At 48.6% G+C, this 21,674-nt stretch overlaps 2 protein-coding genes across 2 annotated transcripts in view; one reads left to right on the top strand and one right to left on the bottom strand.

Moving 5' to 3' along the window:
* The window catches only part of LOC108536057 (uncharacterized), a 57,740-nt gene that overhangs the window by 25,529 nt on the left and 10,537 nt on the right, over nucleotides 1–21,674 (top strand). The window contains exon 5 of the mRNA XM_017882534.1: nucleotides 13,400–13,552. Coding sequence (XP_017738023.1) covers nucleotides 13,400–13,552 — 153 coding nt within the window. The remainder of the gene's footprint in view (nucleotides 1–13,399; nucleotides 13,553–21,674) is intronic.
* On the bottom strand, nucleotides 6,463–7,341 carry LOC108536111 (immunoglobulin iota chain). The gene is made up of 2 exons (XM_017882614.1): nucleotides 7,117–7,341; nucleotides 6,463–7,030 (listed from the first exon to the last, which is right to left on the bottom strand). Exons 1-2 carry the CDS (start codon nucleotides 7,196–7,198, stop codon nucleotides 6,642–6,644), a joined length of 471 nt encoding a protein of 156 aa, XP_017738103.1. The 5' UTR covers nucleotides 7,199–7,341; the 3' UTR covers nucleotides 6,463–6,641.

A 21,674-nucleotide genomic window follows, 5' to 3' on the forward strand; every position in this document is an offset into this window, starting at 1 on the left:
GGGAGTTCCGCAGGCGACCAGGTAAATCTTGGTCTCTTCAGATTGACATCACCTGGCGCATGCCTAGTTGGTCTGCACCTTCCCGGGTCGCCGGCTGCATTTTCGCGCACGGGAAAAGTTGGGGGGGGGATGAAGAACCCGGAAGTGCACCATCTTGCCTCCGTTCATCCAAACACTCGGGAGCTCGAGACCACCCTGGCCAACATAGTGGAACCCAGTCTCTACTAAAAGTACAAAAATTAGCCGGGCGTGCTGGCGGGCGCCTGTAATCCCAGCTACTCAGGAGGCTGAGGCAGGAGAATAGCTAGAACCCAGGAGGTAGAGGTTTCAGGGAGCCGAGATCGCGCCACTGCACTCTAGCCTGGGTGGCAAGAGTGAGACTCCGTCTCAAAAAACAAAACAAACAAAACCCAAAAAACAACAAACAAGCAAAAAAAAAAAAAAAACCACCAAATTGAAGCTCCCACCGGCATTTTGAGTCACTCCTGGACTTTGAGTGGGGCATGACTGGGATCAGCCTCTTTTGATTGCTCTAACATCTCTACTGAGAAGTTGTCATCTCTGAGCAAGAGATTTCTGCCCACAAAAACATGAATAAGGTGAGAAAGAAAAAGCCATGGATCATGCTACAAGTTGAACTGAAGAAGAGAACGTGACATTGTCAGATCGTGACTTGTCAGAGCCTCTAGCAGGGGTGACTACAAAAGATCCAGAGAGAAGAGGGGAGGCTTCTGTCGCACTTCCCCTTGGGTCTAGAGCACTGTGTAAGCATACTGACATCATGCCTTATCTTACAATAATAGCCTCCTCTTCAGGCTGCAGCTGTGTCCTCCCAGGCTAAGCAAAGGCTCCTGCTCACCAGTCTGTGGAAGGTACCAGCAGCTGATTCTTACCTGGTCTCTCCCAGGGGGCCAACTCTGGGTCTCACACCTCAGACCAAAGTCAGATCTCAATCGATTCTCAGGGCAGGGCAGAGATCACTCGTATGCAAAACAAATTTGTGTGAACAACTCTTCCTTTACAGGACAATGGAGAAGACAAAAGAAGCCAGGACCACCAGCCCTCTGCAGCCTCAGGAGGCAGTGTTGACCATGGCCTGGACCCCTCTCCCCATCACCCCTGCTAGAGGTTCTGACAAGTCTAGCCCTGGGGGAACTTGTACTGTGAGCACCTGATATTCCTCAGAAGAGTAGATCTGACAGTGAGTCTCCAGCAGCAAATACAGGCTCTACTGCCCCAGCCCTGGGGAGTTTTGGGGGGTGGCACAGCTGTGGGTGCCCCCTGCGCAGACCCTGAGACAGACCCACAGTGGGCCTGTCTGCTCACTGGCCACACTGCAGTCTCTCAGTGGGAATCATGTGAGTGGAGTCACCTGAGAGGCTGGTCGCTGTCAGTCCACAGCATCCATGGCCATACCCCTGCTGTAACTGATTTTTTTTTTTTTTTAGACAGAGTCTCCGTCTGTCACCCCAGCTGGAGTGCCGTGGTATGATCTCGGCTCACTGCAACCTCCGCCTCCCAGGTTCAAGTGATTCTCATGCTTCAGCTTCCCAAGTAGCTGGGATTACAGGTGTATGTCACCTCACCTAGCTAATTTTTGTATTTTTAGTAGAAACGAAGTTTCATCATGTTGGCCAGGCTGGTCCCGAACTTCTGGCCTCAAGTGATCCACCTGGCTCAGCCTCCCAAAGTGCTGGGATGACGGGAGTGAGCCACTGCGCCCAGCCCCAAAGTAACTAATATTAATAAACAGCCTTTCCACGGAGGACTTCTACATTTGACACATGGGAAATATGATGACTGTCCAATGTAAGGAGGCTGCAGGCAGCGGGGAATGCAGAAGGCTCTGAGAGCAAAGGCCTGGGCAGCTCCTTCCACAGGGGCCAGGGAAGGAGGCAACTGTAACTGTAACTGGGTGTGTCAGTGGAGAGTGGGGTCCTGCTGGGGGACAAAGAAAGCATATCATAGTCCAAGGAGAGAAAGGGAATATAGAATGACAATCAGGCACTTTAAATGGCTTGGTGAGGGATGACAGAATACACCACTAAGAGTGGACTTGAGCACATGAAGTGGGAGTGGAAAGTTAGGTAAGGTCATTTGCATCCTGACTGCAGATGTCCTTATGTGTCAGGGTGAGGGATTGGGTTGGTTCCTTATCTGGGGTTGATAGAGATTATGAAAAGGAGGCTGGATGGAAGGAACTGACTCTTTAGAAGGGTATCCCTGGTCTTGGGTTCAACAAAGAGCCAGAAGGCAGCAGAGCAGGCCAGGGGGACTGGAGGCTGGTCTCAGAGATATGGAGGAGGAAGGGCGTGAGAGACGCTCGAGGCAAAGAACCCACAGGGGTGACTGTGGCCCTGGTCAGAAGGCGAGGGAGGGATAGGGATGAGGCCAAAAGTTGTAGTTCTGTTGACCAGGTGGATTTTCTCATCACTGTCATGCAGGAATGGTGTGGGGGAGAGAGAAAAAGGGAAAGGAGAGGAAATGTGGCCAGTCACTAATGTGATAGAGAGAAGGTCTGGGCTGGTTCTCCCTTCTTAGGGAATCACAATTCTCTAAGGTGGTGACCCCAGCCACCTAATGGGATCCCACAATGGCAGTGTCCTTGGAACCCGAGAGTTTATTCAGTTACACATTCATTCATTTGTTCATTCAACTCTAATTGCCAAGTGTCTATCAGCCACATCAATGGGTTGAGTAGATCCTGCCCACTGAGAATCTGCAGATTAGTACGGGAGGGAGCTTTGCTAAATAAATTTAGAACGGTGCAGTAGATGCTAAATATAGTTAGGAAAACATGCTGTTTGCACAGTGGAGGAAGTTAATAACTGCATGAAGAGCTCAGGGAAGTCTTGCCCAAGGAGTAAGATTTGAAACAGTTGTGGAGCCCCGAGTCCGTGCAGCCAGCTGGAGGCCACCACAAAGGGACAGGAAGTCCTGGCAGTAAACAGCCTGGGCAAAGGTTTAGAAGCAACCAAGAGACTCGGGTGTTTGGTCAATTGCAGTTGGCTTAACATGGCAGAAACAGGGAGAGAGGGTGCACAAGAAATGGGACTTGGGACCAAGCCTGAGCCAGCCTTCAAAGGCTGTGTCATGGGAAGGAGGCTGAATTGCATCCCCTCAACCCAAGTGATCTCTTCACAAGCCGTATGTAGCTCTTGACCCCTTGGCTGGTCCAAATTATCCAAGACGTGGGTATAAAATAGATACCAGGTTTTCCAAAGTGAATACAAAAGAAAAACAAGTTTCAACTATCTAGTAACTAATTTTTATACTGATTATAGTTTGAATTGGTAATATTGGGGATATATTGTGTTCAATAAAATATAACATTAAAATCATTTCACCTATTTGTTTTTACCCTTTAAAAATTATATAGCCACTGGAAAATTGGAAATTACAGATGTGGCTTACATGTGTTCCTTAGAGTGTGGGAGACACTAAAGGGTTAGAGAGGAGGAATGCAGGCAAGGTCGGATCTAGGAGCAAAAAGATGAGGAGTGGTAGGTACAGGCTGCATGCAGCAGGAGGATGGATGGGAAGGAGACCAAATAATGGTCAAGGTGAGAAATGACTCAGACTAAAGGAAAGGATTTGACAAGAGGGAAGGCCAGGCAGGTGACTGATGGGGAAATCATGATACTATTATTTTGTTGAGCAGTCATGATAGATAAAAGCTTTTTGTTTGTTTGTTTTTGAGAGAGAGTCTCACTCTGTCGCCCAGGCTGGAGTGCTATGGTGCAATTTCAGTTCACTACAACCTCTGCCTCCCAGGTTCAAGCAATTCTTCTGCCTTAGCCTCCCAAGTAGCTGGGATTAGAGGCACCCACCACCACGCCCAGCTAATTTTTGTATTTTTAGTAGAGACAGGGTTTCACCATGCTGCCTGGGATGGTCTCAAACTCCTGTCCTTAGGTGATCTGCCTGCCTCGGCCTCCCAAAGTGCTAGGATTACAGGAGTGAGCCACCACGCCCAGTCAGATAAAAACTTTTTATATAAGTTAATCAGTTCTATGATTATCCCCTTTACATACAACATTGGAAATGTTGGCTTAGATTTTAAGTGACTCCTCCAGAGCTAAGACTCACGCTCAGTCTGGCCTCAAGCCTGAGTTCCAGGTCTCATTTTCCATTGAGCTAATGGGGCGGGGGCATGAGGATGATACTGCAGTCCAACTCATCTCCTGGCTTTCTAGATTTCTTGTCATAGCATGGAGTCCCAGAATCATGAAGGATGAAAGCAAGAGAGGGACAGGTTACAAGCAGAAGACAGAGTTCCTCTGGAACCATCTAGCTGGCCTTTAAAACTGTGGGCCATGGCCGGGTGCAGTAACTCACACGTGTGGTTCAGCCACTCAGCAGGCTGAGACAGGAGGATCGCTGGAGCCCAGGAGTTCAAGGCTGTAGAGCATCATGATTGAACCTGTGAACAGCCATAGCAGTCCAGCCAGGGCAGCATAGCAAGATCCTATCTCTAAAATAAAATAATAAACAAATAAATAATGATGTTTTAAAATGTGGGCCTGGCCCAGGGATAAAAGCCCGAGGCACGAAGAACCCAGTGCATAGAGCATGGCAGAAGCTGAGATCACTGTTTCTTTTTTGTTTCTTTTCTTTTCTCTTTTTTTGAGATGGAATCTCGCTGTGTCACCCAGGCTGAAGTGCAGTGCTGCGATCTCAGCTCACTGCAGCCTCTCCCTCCCGGGTTCAAGCTATTCTCCTGCCTCAACCTCCCAAGTAGCTGAGATTACAGGCATGCGCCACCACACCCAGCTAATTTTTGTATTTTTAGTAGAGATGAGATTTTACCATGTGGGTCAGGCTGGTCCCAAACTCCTGACCTCAGGTGATCCACCCGCCTTGGCCTCCCAGAGTGCAGGAGACCGCTGTTTAACAAGAGGGGGACTTGTGACCACACATGGAAGGCTGATATTGGCTGATACTGGCCTGTGCCCACCTCTCTGGGGAGATGCCTCAGGATCTTCTTAGCTGTGGTGAAAGGATGTGCTCAGCCAAGCTGGGGTTACAAGGGAGATGGTTTGCCGGCACCTCTCTGAGTATGAGGCATGTCTACAGGTTGTGTGGACACCCAACATAGAGAGTCCCTCTCTGCAAGGCATACTCAGACCCACCACCCACGGGCTCAGGGGGCCCTGCTGTGGGCCAGGGCTGCGGGGAGCTCCCCACTGCTGCTTCACCCAGCCAGTCCAACACAGTCTCAGTGAGACCACGTCCTTCATGCCTCTAGGTATCTCCATGGGTCCAGAGGCTTCTGCCTGGGGTCACAGGCAGGATAAGTTGAGGGGAACTCTGATTGTCCCACCAAGCATGGCTTGCTTAAAACCTGGAGGCAGGAACTGGAGTGCTCCTGAGCAGGGCTCAGCAAACTACGGCCTGAGCGCCACACCCAGCCCAGCACAGCCCCATCTGTTTCTGTAAATACAGCTTAATAAGAACACAGCCATGCCTCTTTGTTCACATATTGTCTATGGCTGCTTTCTTGCTACAAGGACAGAATTGAGCAGTTGTGACAGAGATCGTGTAGCCCGCAAAGCCAAAAATATTTACCATCTGCCTCTATAGAAAATGGGCTGGGTTCAGTGGCTCACACCTCTAATCCCAGCACTTTGGGAGGCCCAAGCAGGGGGATCACTTGAGCTCAGGAGTTTGAGATCAGCTTGAGCAACATAGTGAGACATTCTTCTCTCCAAAAATAAAACTAAATAAATAGCTAAGCCTGGTGATGCACACCTGTAGTCTCAGCTGCTCAGGAGGCTGAGACAGGAGAATCACTTGAGCCTGGGAGTTCGAAGCTGCAGTGAGCTGTGATTGCACCACTGCACTCCAGCTTGGACCACAGAGCAAGATTTTGTCTCTAAAAAAAGAAAGAAAAGAACATGTTTGCTGGCACCTGCCACTCTTATGCAAATAAGTAAATGCATTTACTTGCTCATCTAGACCAGTGGTTCACAATCAGTGTGAGTTTACCACCTGGGGACATTTGGCAATGTCTGGAGACATTTTTGTTTGTCACAACTGGGAAGGGGCATCTGGTGGGTAGAGGCCACAGATGCCCCTCACCATTCGACAATCCACAGGACAGCCCCAGAGCCAAGAACTGTCCAGCCCAAAACATCAATAGGACCAAGGTGGAGAACCTGCTCTAGGCCTATCACCTGGCTCCTGTTCTCCCCGGAGGCCCAGGCCTGGTGCTTTCTAAGCTTGTTTACCCTGTAACCCCTGGGCAGAATTAGATGACACCAGGGGGTCCTGTCCTTGGCAGGGATACCCCTCTAGGGTGTTTTAGTCAACCCCTTGCCTCCCATGACCCACAAAAGTGGGGACTCAGGTGAGTGCTCACCACAATGCCTCAGCTGAGCAGACTGTGATCTGCCAGTCTCCCGGGGCCCTGGGCCTTTGCCCGAGGCTGGTACTACGAGATCGCACAACAGTCAGACCAAACTCAGCAAAAAGTCACAAGCAGCTTTAATTCCCTAGTGCAGTCTCCAGTGGGGATTTACGGCAACACTGCAGGACCAGGAGATGCGGAGTGGCTCGGCCTCCTCGGCGCTTCAGGCCACGGCTCCACCCTCTTCCATGACACCCTCTCCAAGGGGATGCATGCCCCTTCTGTCTTCAGTTCAAGGGACACGTGTCCCGGCTGCAGTGGGTTCCATTTCTTCCTCCCGCTCCCTCTCCCTCTCCTTCTCCAAGCTGCGGGCCCCCATAGCACAGTAATACATAGCCTCGTCCTCAGGCTGCAGCTCAGAGATGTTCAGATACCCCTTGTTCCTGGCCACATCTTTGGATCCAGAGAAGCGAGGGGGTACCTGGGGGCCCTGGGTCTTGTCTGACTGTGAGAAGTATCTCAGCAGGAACCTCGGAGGGTGGCCCGGCCTCTGCTGGTACCAGTAGACGCTGTACACACTGATGTCATGGTCGTTCCTCAGGGTGCAGGTGAGGCGGATTGTGGTTCCAAGGGCTGAGGACATGGCCGGCGGCTGATGCAGCACTGGCTGAGGACTGCAACCTGGTGACACAGAAGCATGCGGGCCATGGGGGCAGGGGGGGGTGAAGGAAGGGGCAGGGGTCTTTGGGCTCTGGGGGTTCCCTCACCTGTGCAGTAGACAAGCAGCATGAGCAGGACAGGAGCCCAGGACATGGTGCAGACCCGCAGAGCTCTGACTCCTGTGGCCATGGTGCCTGGGGTCCCCAAGGGCTGGTGCAGTATCCTCCTCCCTGCTCTGAGAGGTGGGGCCGTGGCACACCCCGTTCCTGGCCACTACCATCCCAGACTTTCTTCGGTTACCGGAACAGTGTGGGGGCAGCATTTGTGGCTCTGATCTTGCCATGTGGAAGCATTCAGGGAGGAAGCACCTGCTGGAGACTTTGGGGCCAGTGCCCTGGAGACCTTTGGGTTCAGGTCCCTCAAGGGATGTGACCTCAACTTCCCCCTGAAGAAGCTGAGCCCCAGAGAAATAACTTTCTGTCCACACTTAAATGCTTGGTGAGCCAGAAAGGGAAGACACATCCTCGGGGGGTGAAAACACCTGCTTTGTACAACTGGGGGCCCAGAGCAGGTTGGGATGCACTGTCCCTTCCACCCTCCAGCACTGCCTTCAGCCCATGCTCCTCTCCCTCCCAGAACCAAGCAAAGTGACTCAGGCTAAGGAAAGAAGCACCAGGGCCCTGGCATCCCCCCACCCCCGTTCTGGCTCACCGAGCAGGTGCAGTTTGGCGCTGTGATGGATTGAATTGCATCCCCCAAATCCATAGGTTGAAGCTCTAACCCCCAGTGTGCCTGTATTTGGAGATAGGGCCTTTAAGGAGCTAATGAAGGTTAAATGAGGTCATAGAAGTGGGGCCCTGGTCAGTACAACTGGTATCCTTATAAAAAGGGGAAATTTGGGAGCCGGATGCAGTGTCTCACACCTATAATCCCAGCACTTTGGGAGGCCAAGGTGGGAGGATCACTTGAGCTCAGAAGTTTGAGTCCAACCTGAGCAACATGGCAAAACACCATTTCTACAAAAAATATAAATAAAAATTAGCTGGGCATAGTGGCCAGGCACCTGCAGTCCCAACTACTTGGGAGGCTGAGGTGGGAGGATCACTTGAGCCTGGGAGGTTGAGGTTGCAGTAAGCCAAGATCTCATCACTGCCCTCCAGCCTGGCCAACAGAGGGAGACACTGCCTCGAAAAAATAAATGAGAATAAAAATAATAAACTAGTTAAACGTATGTTTGCATACTACCTGCAAGATTTAAAAAAAAAAAAAATTTAAGGGGAAATTTGGACTTAAAGTCTCTGATCCCACATGCTCATCCTCCCACACAAAGCTAAAGTGTCCCCTCCCTGGAACCTGTGCGGGCCTGTGATCAGGGCTGAAGTGGCCCTGGGTGCGGGAGATGGCAATGAGCAGCTGGGTGTCCACTGGGACTGTTTACTCGCAAACACTTGATAGAGCAACCACCCCTGAGGCTCAGATGAGCCCCCTGCTCCATGTCAAGCTGCCTCACATCTACTCTGCCTGGTGAGGTGCAGACTGCACCAGTTTCAGCCAGCTGGGCCAACTCTGGGAGCCCCACCCTTCTTCCCACTGCCTCTCTGGCCAACAGCTCCACTGCCCACGCAAGGGCTGGGGAGGGCCTCTGCAGATACAGGATGTCTTGACCACTCTGTCCAGTCATGGCTGTAACCACATCTATGACTTGTTGCCCCTCCCTCCTCTGTACAGGCTGGTGTGCAGTGGGGAACTAACAGGTGAACGCTAATTTCTGGAGAGGAGAAAGGAAGCTTTGTTCACTCATTCATTCATTTCTTCCCTCATCCAGTAGCTCCTGCGTGTGTCGTGTATGTATTTGTGAAAGAGAAATACGCCTCCCAGACCTGTCCCAGAGCACCAGTCCTTGGGAATCAGGGCAGGAGAAGGTCGTACCTGTGCACCAGCACTGCTGCAGCCCCTGCACCAGCCCTACCACTGACACTGTCAGAGCTTTTTGATCCTTTTAAGATCGAAGATAGGTGTTTCTACTTGCACTTACAGTTATATTTAGAGAGCAAATAAGCCCAGCCCTCAACAGTAGAGACACTCTGGTCCCAACTTTGTTTCACAGACTTCACTGCCCCAGGACCCTGGCACCACTCACAGGGAAGGATTGTATCCAGTGGTGACTGTGTGTGCTGGGGAATGGTTGGACCTTCCAGACCCTGCTGGAAATGGTCTCAGACCCCTGGAGAATATAGAGTTAGATGTAGGTCACACACTCTGAACTCTGCCTTCTCCTGGCCCTGGGCAGCTGTTCCCGCCTCTGTCCCCTCAGCCTTGTCCTCAGTGCACCGACACCTGGGCTCAAGGATCATCTGCAGGGCACAGCAGTTTGGTGGGGTTGAAGAACACCATGTATTCAGTCCTCTCTGGCTACACTCAACTATTTATAGATAATTCTAGACCAAGAGAAGGTTGGTGAACTCGGTGACAGACCTCAAGGTCTACAAGGGTCTCAGGGGAGACAGGAGGCATTCAGTGCTCCTGCCTGGTTTGTAGACTTTTTTTTTTTTTTTTTTTTTTTAGAGGCAAGGTTTCACTCTGTTGCCCAGGCTGGAGTGCAGTGGTGCAATCACAGCTCACTGCAGCCTCGAATTCCTGGGCTCAAACAATTCTCCTGTCCCAGCCTCCCAAGTAGCTGGGACTACAGGCACGTGCCACCACGCCCAGCTAATTCTTTCTTTATTTTTTGTGGAGACAGGGTCTTGCCGTGTTGCCAAGACTGGTCTCAAATTCCTCGTTCAAGGGATCCTCCTGCCTCAGCTTCCTAAAATGCTGGGATTACAGGTGTGAGCTACTCACTGCACGCTCGGCCTAATAGATATTTTAGACTCTGTTTCAGTGATCCACTGCTATATGGCAAACCACCCATAATGTAGTTGTTTAAAACAAGACTTGATTAGTTCCCCAGTTGTGTGGGTTGCCTGGTTGGTTCTTCCGGTTCCACCTGCAATCATGCATGTGGTTATGGCCATTGATGGCTGGACCAGCTGTGCTGGGAGGTCTGTCCAAGACTGCAGCTCATTCTCCTGCACATGGCTCTGATCTTAGCAAGCCCCCACCCTTGGTGGTTCAGTGGTCCCTCTGGTCACCCATTCTCCCTATCTCCTTTTCTCCTCCCTCATGTCAGGGTCCCGCAGTCCCCATCTCCCTCATTTCTCATCTGAAGGCATGCTTACCTAGTGCCTTTCCACCCCTCTGCTCTCACGTGGTGCTAAGCCAGGCTGGCACCAGGCTCCTTGTCACCACAGGACCTTTGCCCATGGTCCCAATGCCAGGATGAATCCCAATCCCTCAGAACTAACCTCCTTCCTCCAGGTGCTCTTTTTTTTTTTTGAGACAGAGTCTTGCTCTGTCACCCAGGCTGGAGTACAGTGGCACAAATCTCAGCTCACGGCAAGCTCTGCCTCCCGGATTCACACCATTCTCCTGCTTCAGCCTCTCGAGTAGCTGGGACTACAGGCACCCACCACCACACCCGGCTAATTTTTTTTTTTGTATTTTTAGTAGAGATGGGGTTTCACTGTGTTAGCCAGGATGGTCTTGATCTCCTGACTTCGTGATCCACCCACCTCGGCCTCCCAAAGTGCTGGAATTACAGGTGTGAGCCACCGTGCCCAGCCTTTTTTTTTCTTTTTCTTTTTCTTTTTTTTTTTTTTTTTAGCAGAGTCTCTGCCGCCCAGGCAGGAGTACAGTGGTGTAATCATAGCTCACTGCAGCCTTGAACCCCTTGGCCTCAAGCAATCCTCCTGCCTCGGCCTCCCAAAGTGTTGGGATTACAGACGTAAGCCATCACGCCTGGCCTAATACTTGTTTTTGCCAGGGCGTTTATCATGGGTTTTAACTGCATCTGTGCTTGTTTCTTCTGTCCACAATCTCTATGAGATTGTTTCTGTTAAATTCATCACTGAAAGTTCAACCTTTAGCTAATCTTTTTTGTTTGTTTGTTTGTTTAAGACAGTCTCATTCTGTCACCCAGGCTAGAGTGAAGTGGCACCATTTCAGCTCACTACAACCTCTGCCTTCCAGGTTCAAGTGATTCTTGTGCCTCAGCCTCCCAAGTAGCCGGGATTACAGGCACATGCCACCATGCCCAGCTAATTTTTGTATTTTTAGTAGAGACAGGATTTCACCATATTGCCCAGAGTGGTCTCGAACTCCTGGCCTCAAGCGATCCTCCCACCTCAACCTCCCACGGTGCTGGGATTACAGGTGTGAGCCACCGTTCCCAGCCCAACCTTTAACTTACCTAGTGTCCCCTGTATACCACTAACCCTCAACAACAAGAATTTGAACTTCCTGGGTCCACTTATACACAGATTTTCTTATGCCTCTTTCACCCCTGAGACTGTAAAATCAATCCCCTCCTCTTCCTCCTCCTCCAGTAGGATAATCCATCTGTTCAAGATCTGCCTGCCTCAGCCTCCCAAAGTGCTGGGATTACAGGCTTGAGCCACCATGCCCGGCCCATTATTTGCTTTTTAACACAACCATTCTGATAGACATTTTGATGGGTCTGTGAACCCTGAAAGAGCCGATTCCTCAAGATGAATCCTGGGCCTAAATTTAAATTAAAGCCAAGTGGCTATTTGCTGACTGGAAGTCACACACATACTTGGAGTTTCTGGAAACACTTTGGGACTTAACATAGCTGCCTGTTCCTGTTTACGCCACCAATAGACTGTGACCTGCTTTGACTAATGAGAGCCCAGCCAGAGTCAATCAAAACTAACAAGTTTGAATCTTTCATTTGCATAAGCAGACCTGAGTGGGAACCTAAGCAGGAATTTTCTCTAGAAAAGACAAAGCCTACCCTTGTTCTCTGGAATGCAACTTCCTTTTGTACCAAAGGTTGTGTCTCTTGGGTTTGCAAACTCTAACTGTTCGCTGGAATAAGTCTCTTTCCTCTAAATTCCTTTTCAGAGAACTTTTGTTCAAAAGTCCAACAGATGAAATGAAAAAAGTTGGTCAAACATTTGAACCATAGCCCCAAATCCAATCGGGGTTAGTCGTGGGCAAAGAATGTGGAAGTGATTAAACTTCCTCTTCTTTTTATCAAACAATTGACCTAATCAGGTTAATCTCATTAGAGTGTATTAGAGGAGCTTCCAAGGGAGTGATTCCTTGGAAATCAGACCCTCCAGAACTCCAGCTTATCATTCTCCGCTGGTGGGCTAGGCTTACATGGCATCTGGCCAGCAGGAGGCAGTATTCCTCAAGTTCACTTAACCTTCAGCTTTTCATAAAGTGAGAAACAACCTCACTCATCCAAACCCAAAATGGACTGAGAGGCCCGGAGAACAGTGAAAGTGAGACTTTTAATGACAGTCTTGCAAGATCAAGTGTCTGACAGACAGGCACACCCAGTAGTTTCAACAAGCAATTTATCCCCTAGTGCACAGGTCCCTGCCTGGGTTCCTCATAGGCTGAGTACTACAGGGTCATAATCTTCTCGGACGTCGCATGTTGATTGTTGGGTAGGAGTGTTAGGTGTTTTTTGTTTTCTTAGGGTCCTTTTGCTGCATGTTGCAGCCCACAATGCATTGTAATCTTACTTAGCTTCGGGGCTCTTCAAATGTTTGACTTATGACCTAAGTAGCTGGGCAGGCTAAGAACAGAAAAAAAGAGCTATTTTGCAGGCTAGTAAACTTTCATCTTAGACTAAACTACTTTGGTTCTGGTGAAGGCAACTAAGGGGGGAAGGTGGGGAAGGCAAGGCTGACAAGCAGGCATTGACTGGTTGTCTTAAGCAGGGGCCTAGTGTATCCTCTTTCTTCTGTAGTTTGCTGACCTAAGCCGATTCAAGGCACTTTGTCTTAGAAATGGACCACTGTATACATTATTTGCTTCAATAAGGAATAGGTTGACCAAGTTCCTTGTTCCCAAAGTGCCATTTTCCCGGGTTGTTTTTTTTTTTGTTTGTTTGTTTGTTTTGAGACAGTCTTGCTCTGTCACCCAGGCTGGAGTGCGGTGGTACAATCACAGTTCACTGCAGCCTTGACCTCCCAGGCTCAAGCAGTCCTCCCATGTCAGCCTCCCAAATAGCTGGGACTATAGCCACATGCCACCGTGTCCAACTAATTTTTGTATTTTTTGTAGAGATTTGTTCTTGCCACATTGCCCAGGCTATTCTCAAACTCCTGGGCTCAAGAGATTCTCTGACCTTGGCCTCCCAAAGTGCCAGGATTACAGGTGTAAGCCACCACTTCCTGCCTTTTCTGGTATAAGCCACCACTCCCTGCCTTTTCTGGTATTTAGATACAAATAGGGTACAAAGATACCTCCCTCCTCCTCTTTTTCTCTCACCTAAATTACTACTAAGAGTCAGATCTCAACACTTCCTGTCTGCAGAGAATTGAGGAACCATAATTCCAGTCTGAGGACCAAACCTGAGAGAGTGGAAATTGAAGAAGTCTGTGGCCACCCTGAGGTCCTGGCTGGACTCCCCACATCCTACTCATTGCAACGTGTGCCAACCATCAGGACCCAGAATCTGAGAAACGGGTGAGTGAGATCATTTGATGTGGGCATTTCTCTAACCCCCTTTTGTAAACTCGGGTTTACAAACTCAAATGCCTGCAATGACCACATAGGGAGGCAAGTTGAAGAGAAGACTAGGAGGGATTGTGGTAATGAGGAGGAGACCCTGTCTGAAAGGGGAGGCAGCTTCCCAGTACAGGCCTAGAGTTCTTAATTTGGGTTTTAGGAGAAAAGCATTTCAGGAGAAACTGGGACTTGGGTTTTTATATGAACCTATTATTTGATCTAACCTGTTAGGCTGCTCTATGAGACTCTTTAGTAGGAGCAGACACTGTGAATATGCATAGCCCCTGCCCCTGTGGAACTTAGAGTCCAGTGGGGAATCTTGTGGGAGTCTAGTGGGAAAATAATTACAACAACATGTTTTTGTTTTTGTTGTTGTTTGGTTTGGTTTTGTTTTGGAGATGGAGTCTCGCTCTGTCACCCAGGCTGGAGTGCAGTGGTGCGATCTCAGCTCACTGCAACCTCCGCCCCCCGGGTTCAAGCAATTCTCCTGCCTCAGCCTCCCGAATACCTGGGACTACAGGCACTCACTGCCATACCCAGCTAATTTTTTGTATTTTAGGAGAGACGGGGTTTCACCGTGTTACCCAGACTGGTCTCAAACTCCTGAGCTCAGGCAATCCACCTGCCTCGGCCTCTCAAAGTGCTGGAATTATAGGTGTGAGCCATCGCACGCGGCTAATAACATGTTTTAATAAGTATCATGAGAGAGAATGTCCAGGAACCTGGTCTGGAATAAGTAGTTTTCAAAGGACCCCTGACAGAGGAAAAAAAGAGGGTGACAGCTGAACAGTGGAAAGGGCCCAGCCCCAATACACAATTTGCCAGCAGTGTATGTACTAGGCAGAGATGTGGTGTGTGGGAAGGTTTTGTTTCAGGAGAGAGCTTCGTATGTGTTTGGAAATAGAAGAAGGGCAGTGTGGCTGAGGCCTAGAGAAATAAGGAGAATGTCTCAATGTAGGCTAGAGAAAGAGGCCGGGCCAGATTCCATAGCTTAGTAAGGGGGATGCCCCGTGTAGGATCACGGTGGTAGGGGGACCTGCTTTAATTTGGTGGACAGAGGTCTAGGAATGCTACATATTCGGGAATTCTCAACACTGTTCCACCAGCCTAGAACCATCTTCCATCTGAATCAGTTCTCAAGTGCCCCACCCAAAGTTCTTTTGGTAGAAAACCTACTGACAATTATATGAGTCTACAACTTAATTCCACTTTACGTATAATCTTAAAACAATTGTTTGTGATGTTTCTATATACACTGAATTTTCTTTTACTGCAACAACCATGTGAAAAGAGAGACACTGTAGTGTAGTAAAATAGAGCCAGGCAAAGCTGTGCACAGCTGTGGTCTCAGCTACTCGGGAGGCTGAGGCAGAATCACCTCAACTCCAGCTGAGTTATTGGAAGCTGTAGTACCCTATGATCACACATGTGAATAGCCACTGCACTCTAGCCTGGGCAACATAGCAAGACCCTGTTTCTTTAAAAAATGTTGTGAAAATGGAAAATACACGTAACATAAAACTTAACACCTTATCCTTTTTTTTTTTTTTTGAGACAAGGTCTCACTCTGTCACCCAGGCTGGAGCACAGTGGCACAATCATAGCTCACTGCAGCCTCAATCTTTTAGGCTCAAGTAATCCTTTCACCTCAGCCTCCCAAGTAACTGGGACCACAGACATGCACCACCATGCCCAGCTAATTTTTTGTGGAGACAGGGTCTTGCTACGTTGCCCAGGCTGGTCTCAAACTCCTGGGCTCAAATAATCCACCCACCTCCTCCTCCCATGGTGCTGGGATTATAGGTGTGAGCCAACACACCCAGCCTCACCACTGTCTTTTTAAAGATAGGGCTTCACTCTGTGTTGCCTAGGCTGGAGTGCAGTGGTGTGATCACAGCTCACTGCAGCCTCAAACATCCAGGCTCAAGCCGTCCTCCCACCTGAGACTCCCAAGTAGCTGGGACCACAGGTGTGCACCACCACACCTGGTGAATTTTTTTTAAACCTTTTGTGGAGACAGAGTCTTGCTATGTTGCCCAGGATGGTCTTGAATTCCTCGGCTCAAGCAGTCCCCTGCCCCAGCCTCCCAAAGTGCTGGCATTATAGGCATGAGCCACCATGCCCAGGCATCCATTTTTAAGTGTACAGCTCAGAAGCATTAAGTACATTCACAGTGTTGTGCAACCAATCCAGAACTTTTTTATTTGGCAAAACTAAAACACCATGCCATTAAACAGCTCTCCATTTCCCTCTCCCCTCAGTCTCTGGCAACCACCATTCTACTCTGTCTCTATGAATTTGACTACTCTAGGTACCTCACGTAAGTGAAATCATACAGTGTTAGTTCTTTTGTGGACTGGTTTATTTAGATGAGTGTCTTAGTGAGGTAAGGCTGCCATAACAGAGTTCCATGGTCTGGGTGGTTTATAAACAACAGACATTCATGCCTCATGGCTCTGGAGGCTGGAATTCCAAGATGAAGGGCCAGCATGGTTGGGTTCTGGTGAGGGCCCGCTTTCATTTACAGACTTCTGACTTTCTGTTTTCTTGTTACATGGCAGAAGGGGTAAGAGGGGTTTCTGGAATCCCTTTTATAAGGACATAACTCCCATCATGGGAGCTCCACCCTCATGACCTAATTACCTCCCAAACTTTCAATCTAATAATCCCATATCCTAATACCATCACCTTGGGGTTAGGATTTCAGCATATGAATACAGTGAGGTAGGGGGTGGGTACCCTTAGTTTACATAAAGTCTTCCGTGTTCCTGCATGTTGTAGTATGTGTTGGAATTTCCGTCCTTTTTAAGGCCGAATTGTGTGGAGAGACCACATCTTGCTGATCCATTCATCTGTCGATGGACATCTGGGTTGCTTCTACCTTGTAATTTCTGTGAATAAAGCTGCTGTGAGCATGGGCGTTCAAATCAATGTTGTGTTTGATTTGGTTTAGTTAGAACCTTGAGAAATTGTTCCAAAAAATCACAACCATAACAGCAAAGTTCTTGTGACAATTATCCCAAGTGGAATTGTGTGTGGAAGTATTGTTTTGCCTGTTTATTTTTTTTGAGCACAGAGTCTTGCTCTGTCCCCCCAGCGCTGGCGAGCAGTGGCAACGATCTCGGCTCACTGCGAGCTCTGCCTCCTGGGGTTTCTGCATTCTCCTGCCTCAGCCCTCACCCAAGGCCGAGGTAGGCTGGGACTACAGGAGCCCGCCCCCCACCCTGAAGTGGGCCCAGTATTATTTTGTTTTACTGTAGGACGGGGTTCTCCCGTGTTAAACCTGGATTGGTCTCGATCTTTCCTGACCATCGTGATCTGCCTGCCTCAAGGCATCCCAAAAGGTGTGGATTATAGGTGTCGAGTCGCACCAGCCCCAAGTGGATATTTTATTTATTATTTATTATTACTTATTTTTTATTTATTATTATTTATTATTACTGTTATTTATTACTATTATTATTATTTTGGAGACTGGGTCTCGCTGTGTCACCCAGGCTGGAGCACAGTGATGTGATCACAGTAAACTGAGGCCTTGAACTCCTGGGCTCAAGTGATCCCCCCACTTCCACCTCCGGAGATGCTGAGATTACAGGTAGGCAATCAACTTGGCCAGCTAATTTTGTGGGTTTTTTTGTAGAGATGGGGTCTCACTGTGTTGCCCAGGCTGGTCTCAAATGCCTGGGCTAAAAGCGATCCTCCTGCCTCAGCCTCCCAAAGTGCTGGGACTACAGGTGTGAGCCACTGTGCCCAGCTAATATTTTTTTAATGTGGTAAAATATACATAACATAAAATTCTGCATTTTAACCATTTTTCGGTATGCAGCTCAGTAGCATTGAAGGTAGCCACATTGTCATGTTACATCACCACCACCCATCTCCAGAATGATTTATCTTTTGAAGGGACTGAGGAGCTGGGAGCACTGCTTGCAGGAAGGATCTCGTGAGGACCCAGCTGGAGGAAGCTGGGCACTGCAATCTCCATGACTGGGGACAGCAGCCTGAGCAGTGCCAACCGCAGCACACACACAGAACCAGGAGCCGTGGAGCCCCACCGTGTTCCCCACCGTGCAGCCTCCTCGGCTGCCTTCAAGCAGCTGCATCCCCAACAGGTTGCGAGGCTCCAAGGAGAACAGGAAAAGATGATCTCTAGGTGCCAAGATGAAATCACACAGTGGCAAAAGGTAGAGGGGGACTATAACACCCTCTAAGAGCGACTCCGAACCTTGCCCAATAGGCTGTCTTGCAAACTCATGGTGCCAACTGGGCTCTTGCCTTCATACCAGGAAGGCTTGTGGATACCAACAAAATCACTGTTCTCCTCGGGGACAACTGGTTTTGCCAGTACTCTGCAAAGCAAGCAGTAGGGTTAGTGGAGCATAGGAAGGAGTGTGTGAGGAAGGCACTAGATGACTTTACAAAAGCCAGGAGAAACTTTGAATCTAAAGTTGCATTCACAGCAGATCTGCAGGGATGGAACGATGGGGATGGAGATCTTGTTGACATAAGAAAAATCTTCAAAACAAGTCTGAATTAAAGAGAAAACCCTGGATTGCACATAAACCTCATTCAGAATCCCAAACCTCAGGTTTTGAAAATGATGTCAAGTCCAAGGATGCTTTGCTTACAAATGAGGAACTGTGGGCTCGACTGGAAGAACTGGAGAGGCAAGAAAACCTGCTGGGTGAACTCAACCATGATCCTGGGATGGAGTTCACAAATGGAGGGAAAGAGGCTGGATGCAGTGGCTCACGCCTGTAATCCCAACACTTTGGGAGGCCGAGGCAGACAGATCACAATGTCAGGAGTTCAAGACCAGCCTGGCCAATATGGTGAAACCCCATCTCTACTAAAAATAAAAGAATTGGCCGGGCATGGTGGCGGGCACCTGTAGTCCCAGTTACTCAGGAGGCTGAGGCAGGATAATCACTTGAACCCAGGAGGCAGAGGTTGCAGTGAGCCGAGATCACACCATTGCACTCCAGCCTGGGCAATGGAGTGAGACTCCATCTCAAAAAGAAAGAAAAAAAAATGGAGAGGAAGAGGGAAAAGGTGGGATCTCTGATAAGACTATGGGCTTCCGTATTTGGGAATTTTCATAAGGACATTTTAAAGTCAAAACTAACGCAAGGTCAAAGGCAAGGTCAAGGGAATGATTCTGAGCACCATCCCCACTCTGAACACTGCGATGATGGCAGTTCAGGAGATGAAGATGAGTCTTCACCAACAATCTATTTTTCCCACACCACTGAACCCAGAAAGGTCCATATAGATACAGAAAGGATATTAGTTTTCAGTGAAAGGAAAGAGGGAGCTAGACATGGCTGGGACCTGAACCCTGGAGATGGTCAGTTTGTCCTGGGTCACCCAGTTCTCAGAACACTGGTGGATATTTACAAAATATTTGTGAGCCCTGCAAATGAGGAGCATGACCCTCAGAAGTCCATCATGAGACCGGGATGCAGAAAGGCACTCGTATGGAGTGGCGCTGGAGAGACGCAAACCACTGGCCATGACGATCCAGGGGTTTTGACGAACCCTGGCTGTGAAGCAGCCATTTGCAAAGAGACTGAAAAATCCTCTTTGGAGAAGAAAGAAGAAAGAGGAAATCCTCAGCCAGAGCTCTCACCCTCACCAGGAACAGAAGAGGCTTTTCCTGGGATTGTGGTAGAAAAAGAATTCTTACCTCCATCTCTGACACCGCATCATGCCTGTGTTCTTCAGGTGTCATCTACCTTTCCAGAGAGAAAAGATGCTGTGTCAGAAGAAGCTCCAAAGAGGATTTCAAAATTCAAAGCTTCCGGACTAAATCTAAGACACTAGGTCCTGTCATGATATGCAAGTGCATTCCTCCAGGCCAAGGGTGTTTGTTTAGAACATGGAATTCAAGATGACTCCACAGTGTCTGGGACAACACATCGTGAGTTAACTCATCTGTGCTATGAGAAGAATTAAATACATTTTGCAAACTTTAGTATTCAGAATTTGTTGTTGGTTGTCGTTCATAAGATTAGCATCACTGGGCGGTGGCTCATGCCTGTAATCCCAGCACCTTGGGCTGAGGTGGGTGGATCACCTGAGGTCAGGAGTTCAAGACCAGCCTGACCAACATGGAGAAACCCTGTCTCTACTAAAAATACAAAAATTAGCCAGGTGTGGTGGTGCATGCCTGTAATCCCAGCTACTTAGGAGGCTGAGGCAGGAGAATTGCTTGAACCTGGGAGGCAGAGGTTGTGGTGAGCTGAGATCAGGCCGTTGCACTCCAACCTGGACAACAAGAGCGAAACTCCATCTCAAAAAAAGAAAAAAAGATTAGCATGTTGGCGAGGAGTGGTGACTCACACCTATAATCCTAGCACTTGGGGAGGCCAAGACGGAAGGATTGCTTTAGCTCAGGAGTTCGAAACCAGCCTGGGCAACATAGTGAGACCCCATCTCTTAAAAAAAAATCGCTTGTATTTGCTAATCCTCTCTGTATCATTCCAAACAAGCACTTTGAAGAATTTTGATCATGTTCATCATTCTTGCATTTTAACCCAAATGAAGCCCCATTTTTTAAACAATAGTTACTTTGATATTCTTCATTCACTATGGGTATTTTAAAGAAAATCTTAAAGTTAAAATTTCAAATACATTTCACAATTCTCTTTCATTTACAAATATATTGTTGTAATTTTGCCACTTAAAATTCCAAATAATCACTCAAACTGTGGTGAACTCTAAAAAGAAAGCTGTGACTGGGTGTGGTGGCTGTAATCCCAACACTTTGGGAGGCCAAGGTGGGAGGATCACTGGAGCCCGGGAGTCCGAGACCAGCCTGGGAAACATAGCGAAACCCTGTATGTACAAAAAAAATACACAAATTAGCTGGGCATAGTAGAGCATGCCTGTGGTCCCAGCTAGTCAGGAGGGTGAGGTGGGATGGCCTGAGCCTGGGAGATCAAGGCTGCAGTAAGCCAAAATCACACCACTGCACTCTAGCCTGGGCGACAGAGTAAGACATTGTCTCAAAAAAAAAAGAGAGAGAGAGGCTGGGGACAGTGGCTCACACCTGTAATCCCAACACCTTGGAGGCCGAGGCGGGCAGATTATTTGAGGTCAGGAGTTCGAGACCAGCTGAGCCAACATAGTGAAACCCTGTCTCTACTAAAAACACAAAAAAATTAGCTGAGCGTGGTGGTGCATGCCTGTAGTCCCAGCTCCTCAGGAGGCTGAGGCATGAGAATCACTTGAAACCAGGAGGCAGAGATTGCAATGAGCTGAGATTGTGCTACTGCATTCCAGCCTGGGTGACAAAGCGAGACTAGGTCTCAAAAGAAGAAGAAGAAGGAGAAGAAGAAGAAGAGCTGGAACCTCAGAAGAGAGATTTTTAAAAATAATTGTAAATAAGTTTGTACACGTGTGTGTGTGGAGAGGGAGAGACAGAAGAATTGGTGAGACTTGGCATAGGATGGGCTGTTGAGTAAGAGAGAGGACCCAAGTGTAATCCAAGGTCTTTGAATGGGAGCTGAAGTACTTGTGGGGTCATTTACTAAAGTGGGAATGCCAGGGTGAGGATAGAAGTAGAAAGGCCAATAGCCTGGCAGTAGGAGTTATAAAAGGAGAGTAAAAAACATAGAGCAATGAACATTTGAGGAATTAATAGAGCTCTTCTCAGCCATTTTAAGTCTTTTGTCATCAGAAATGGTTGTTTCACTCTGATGCTTTCCTGAAAGCTCTGGCAACCAGCTGCAGGCCAAAGAGCTTCATCTTCAACAAGGGACTGTCTCAGGGATCGACAGGACGGCCTATGACAGGTATTCTGGGCTACAGGCTTTTGGTGGCTTTGCTTGAGTAACTTTGAAACCACAGCCCTGCACTGAGCCACATCTCCAGAACACTGGAGTTCATGTAACTGCTGACCCAAAATCGAGCAGAACAATAGTTAAGTGCATGGAACTTAATAAACTGGAAGCTGAGTCTGACCCTAGAAATTTGGGGTTCTAATGCTGCTCAACCATCAGGGATCACTGGACCGGTTGCGGTGATTGATCCAGACTGCTGGAGAAAAGTCAGGGTTTTTCTTTTTTGGGGGGGGGGG

Source organism: Rhinopithecus bieti, unplaced genomic scaffold, assembly GCF_001698545.2.
Source record: "Rhinopithecus bieti isolate Rb0 unplaced genomic scaffold, ASM169854v2 scaffold_13317, whole genome shotgun sequence".
Taxonomy (NCBI): Eukaryota; Metazoa; Chordata; class Mammalia; order Primates; family Cercopithecidae; genus Rhinopithecus; species Rhinopithecus bieti.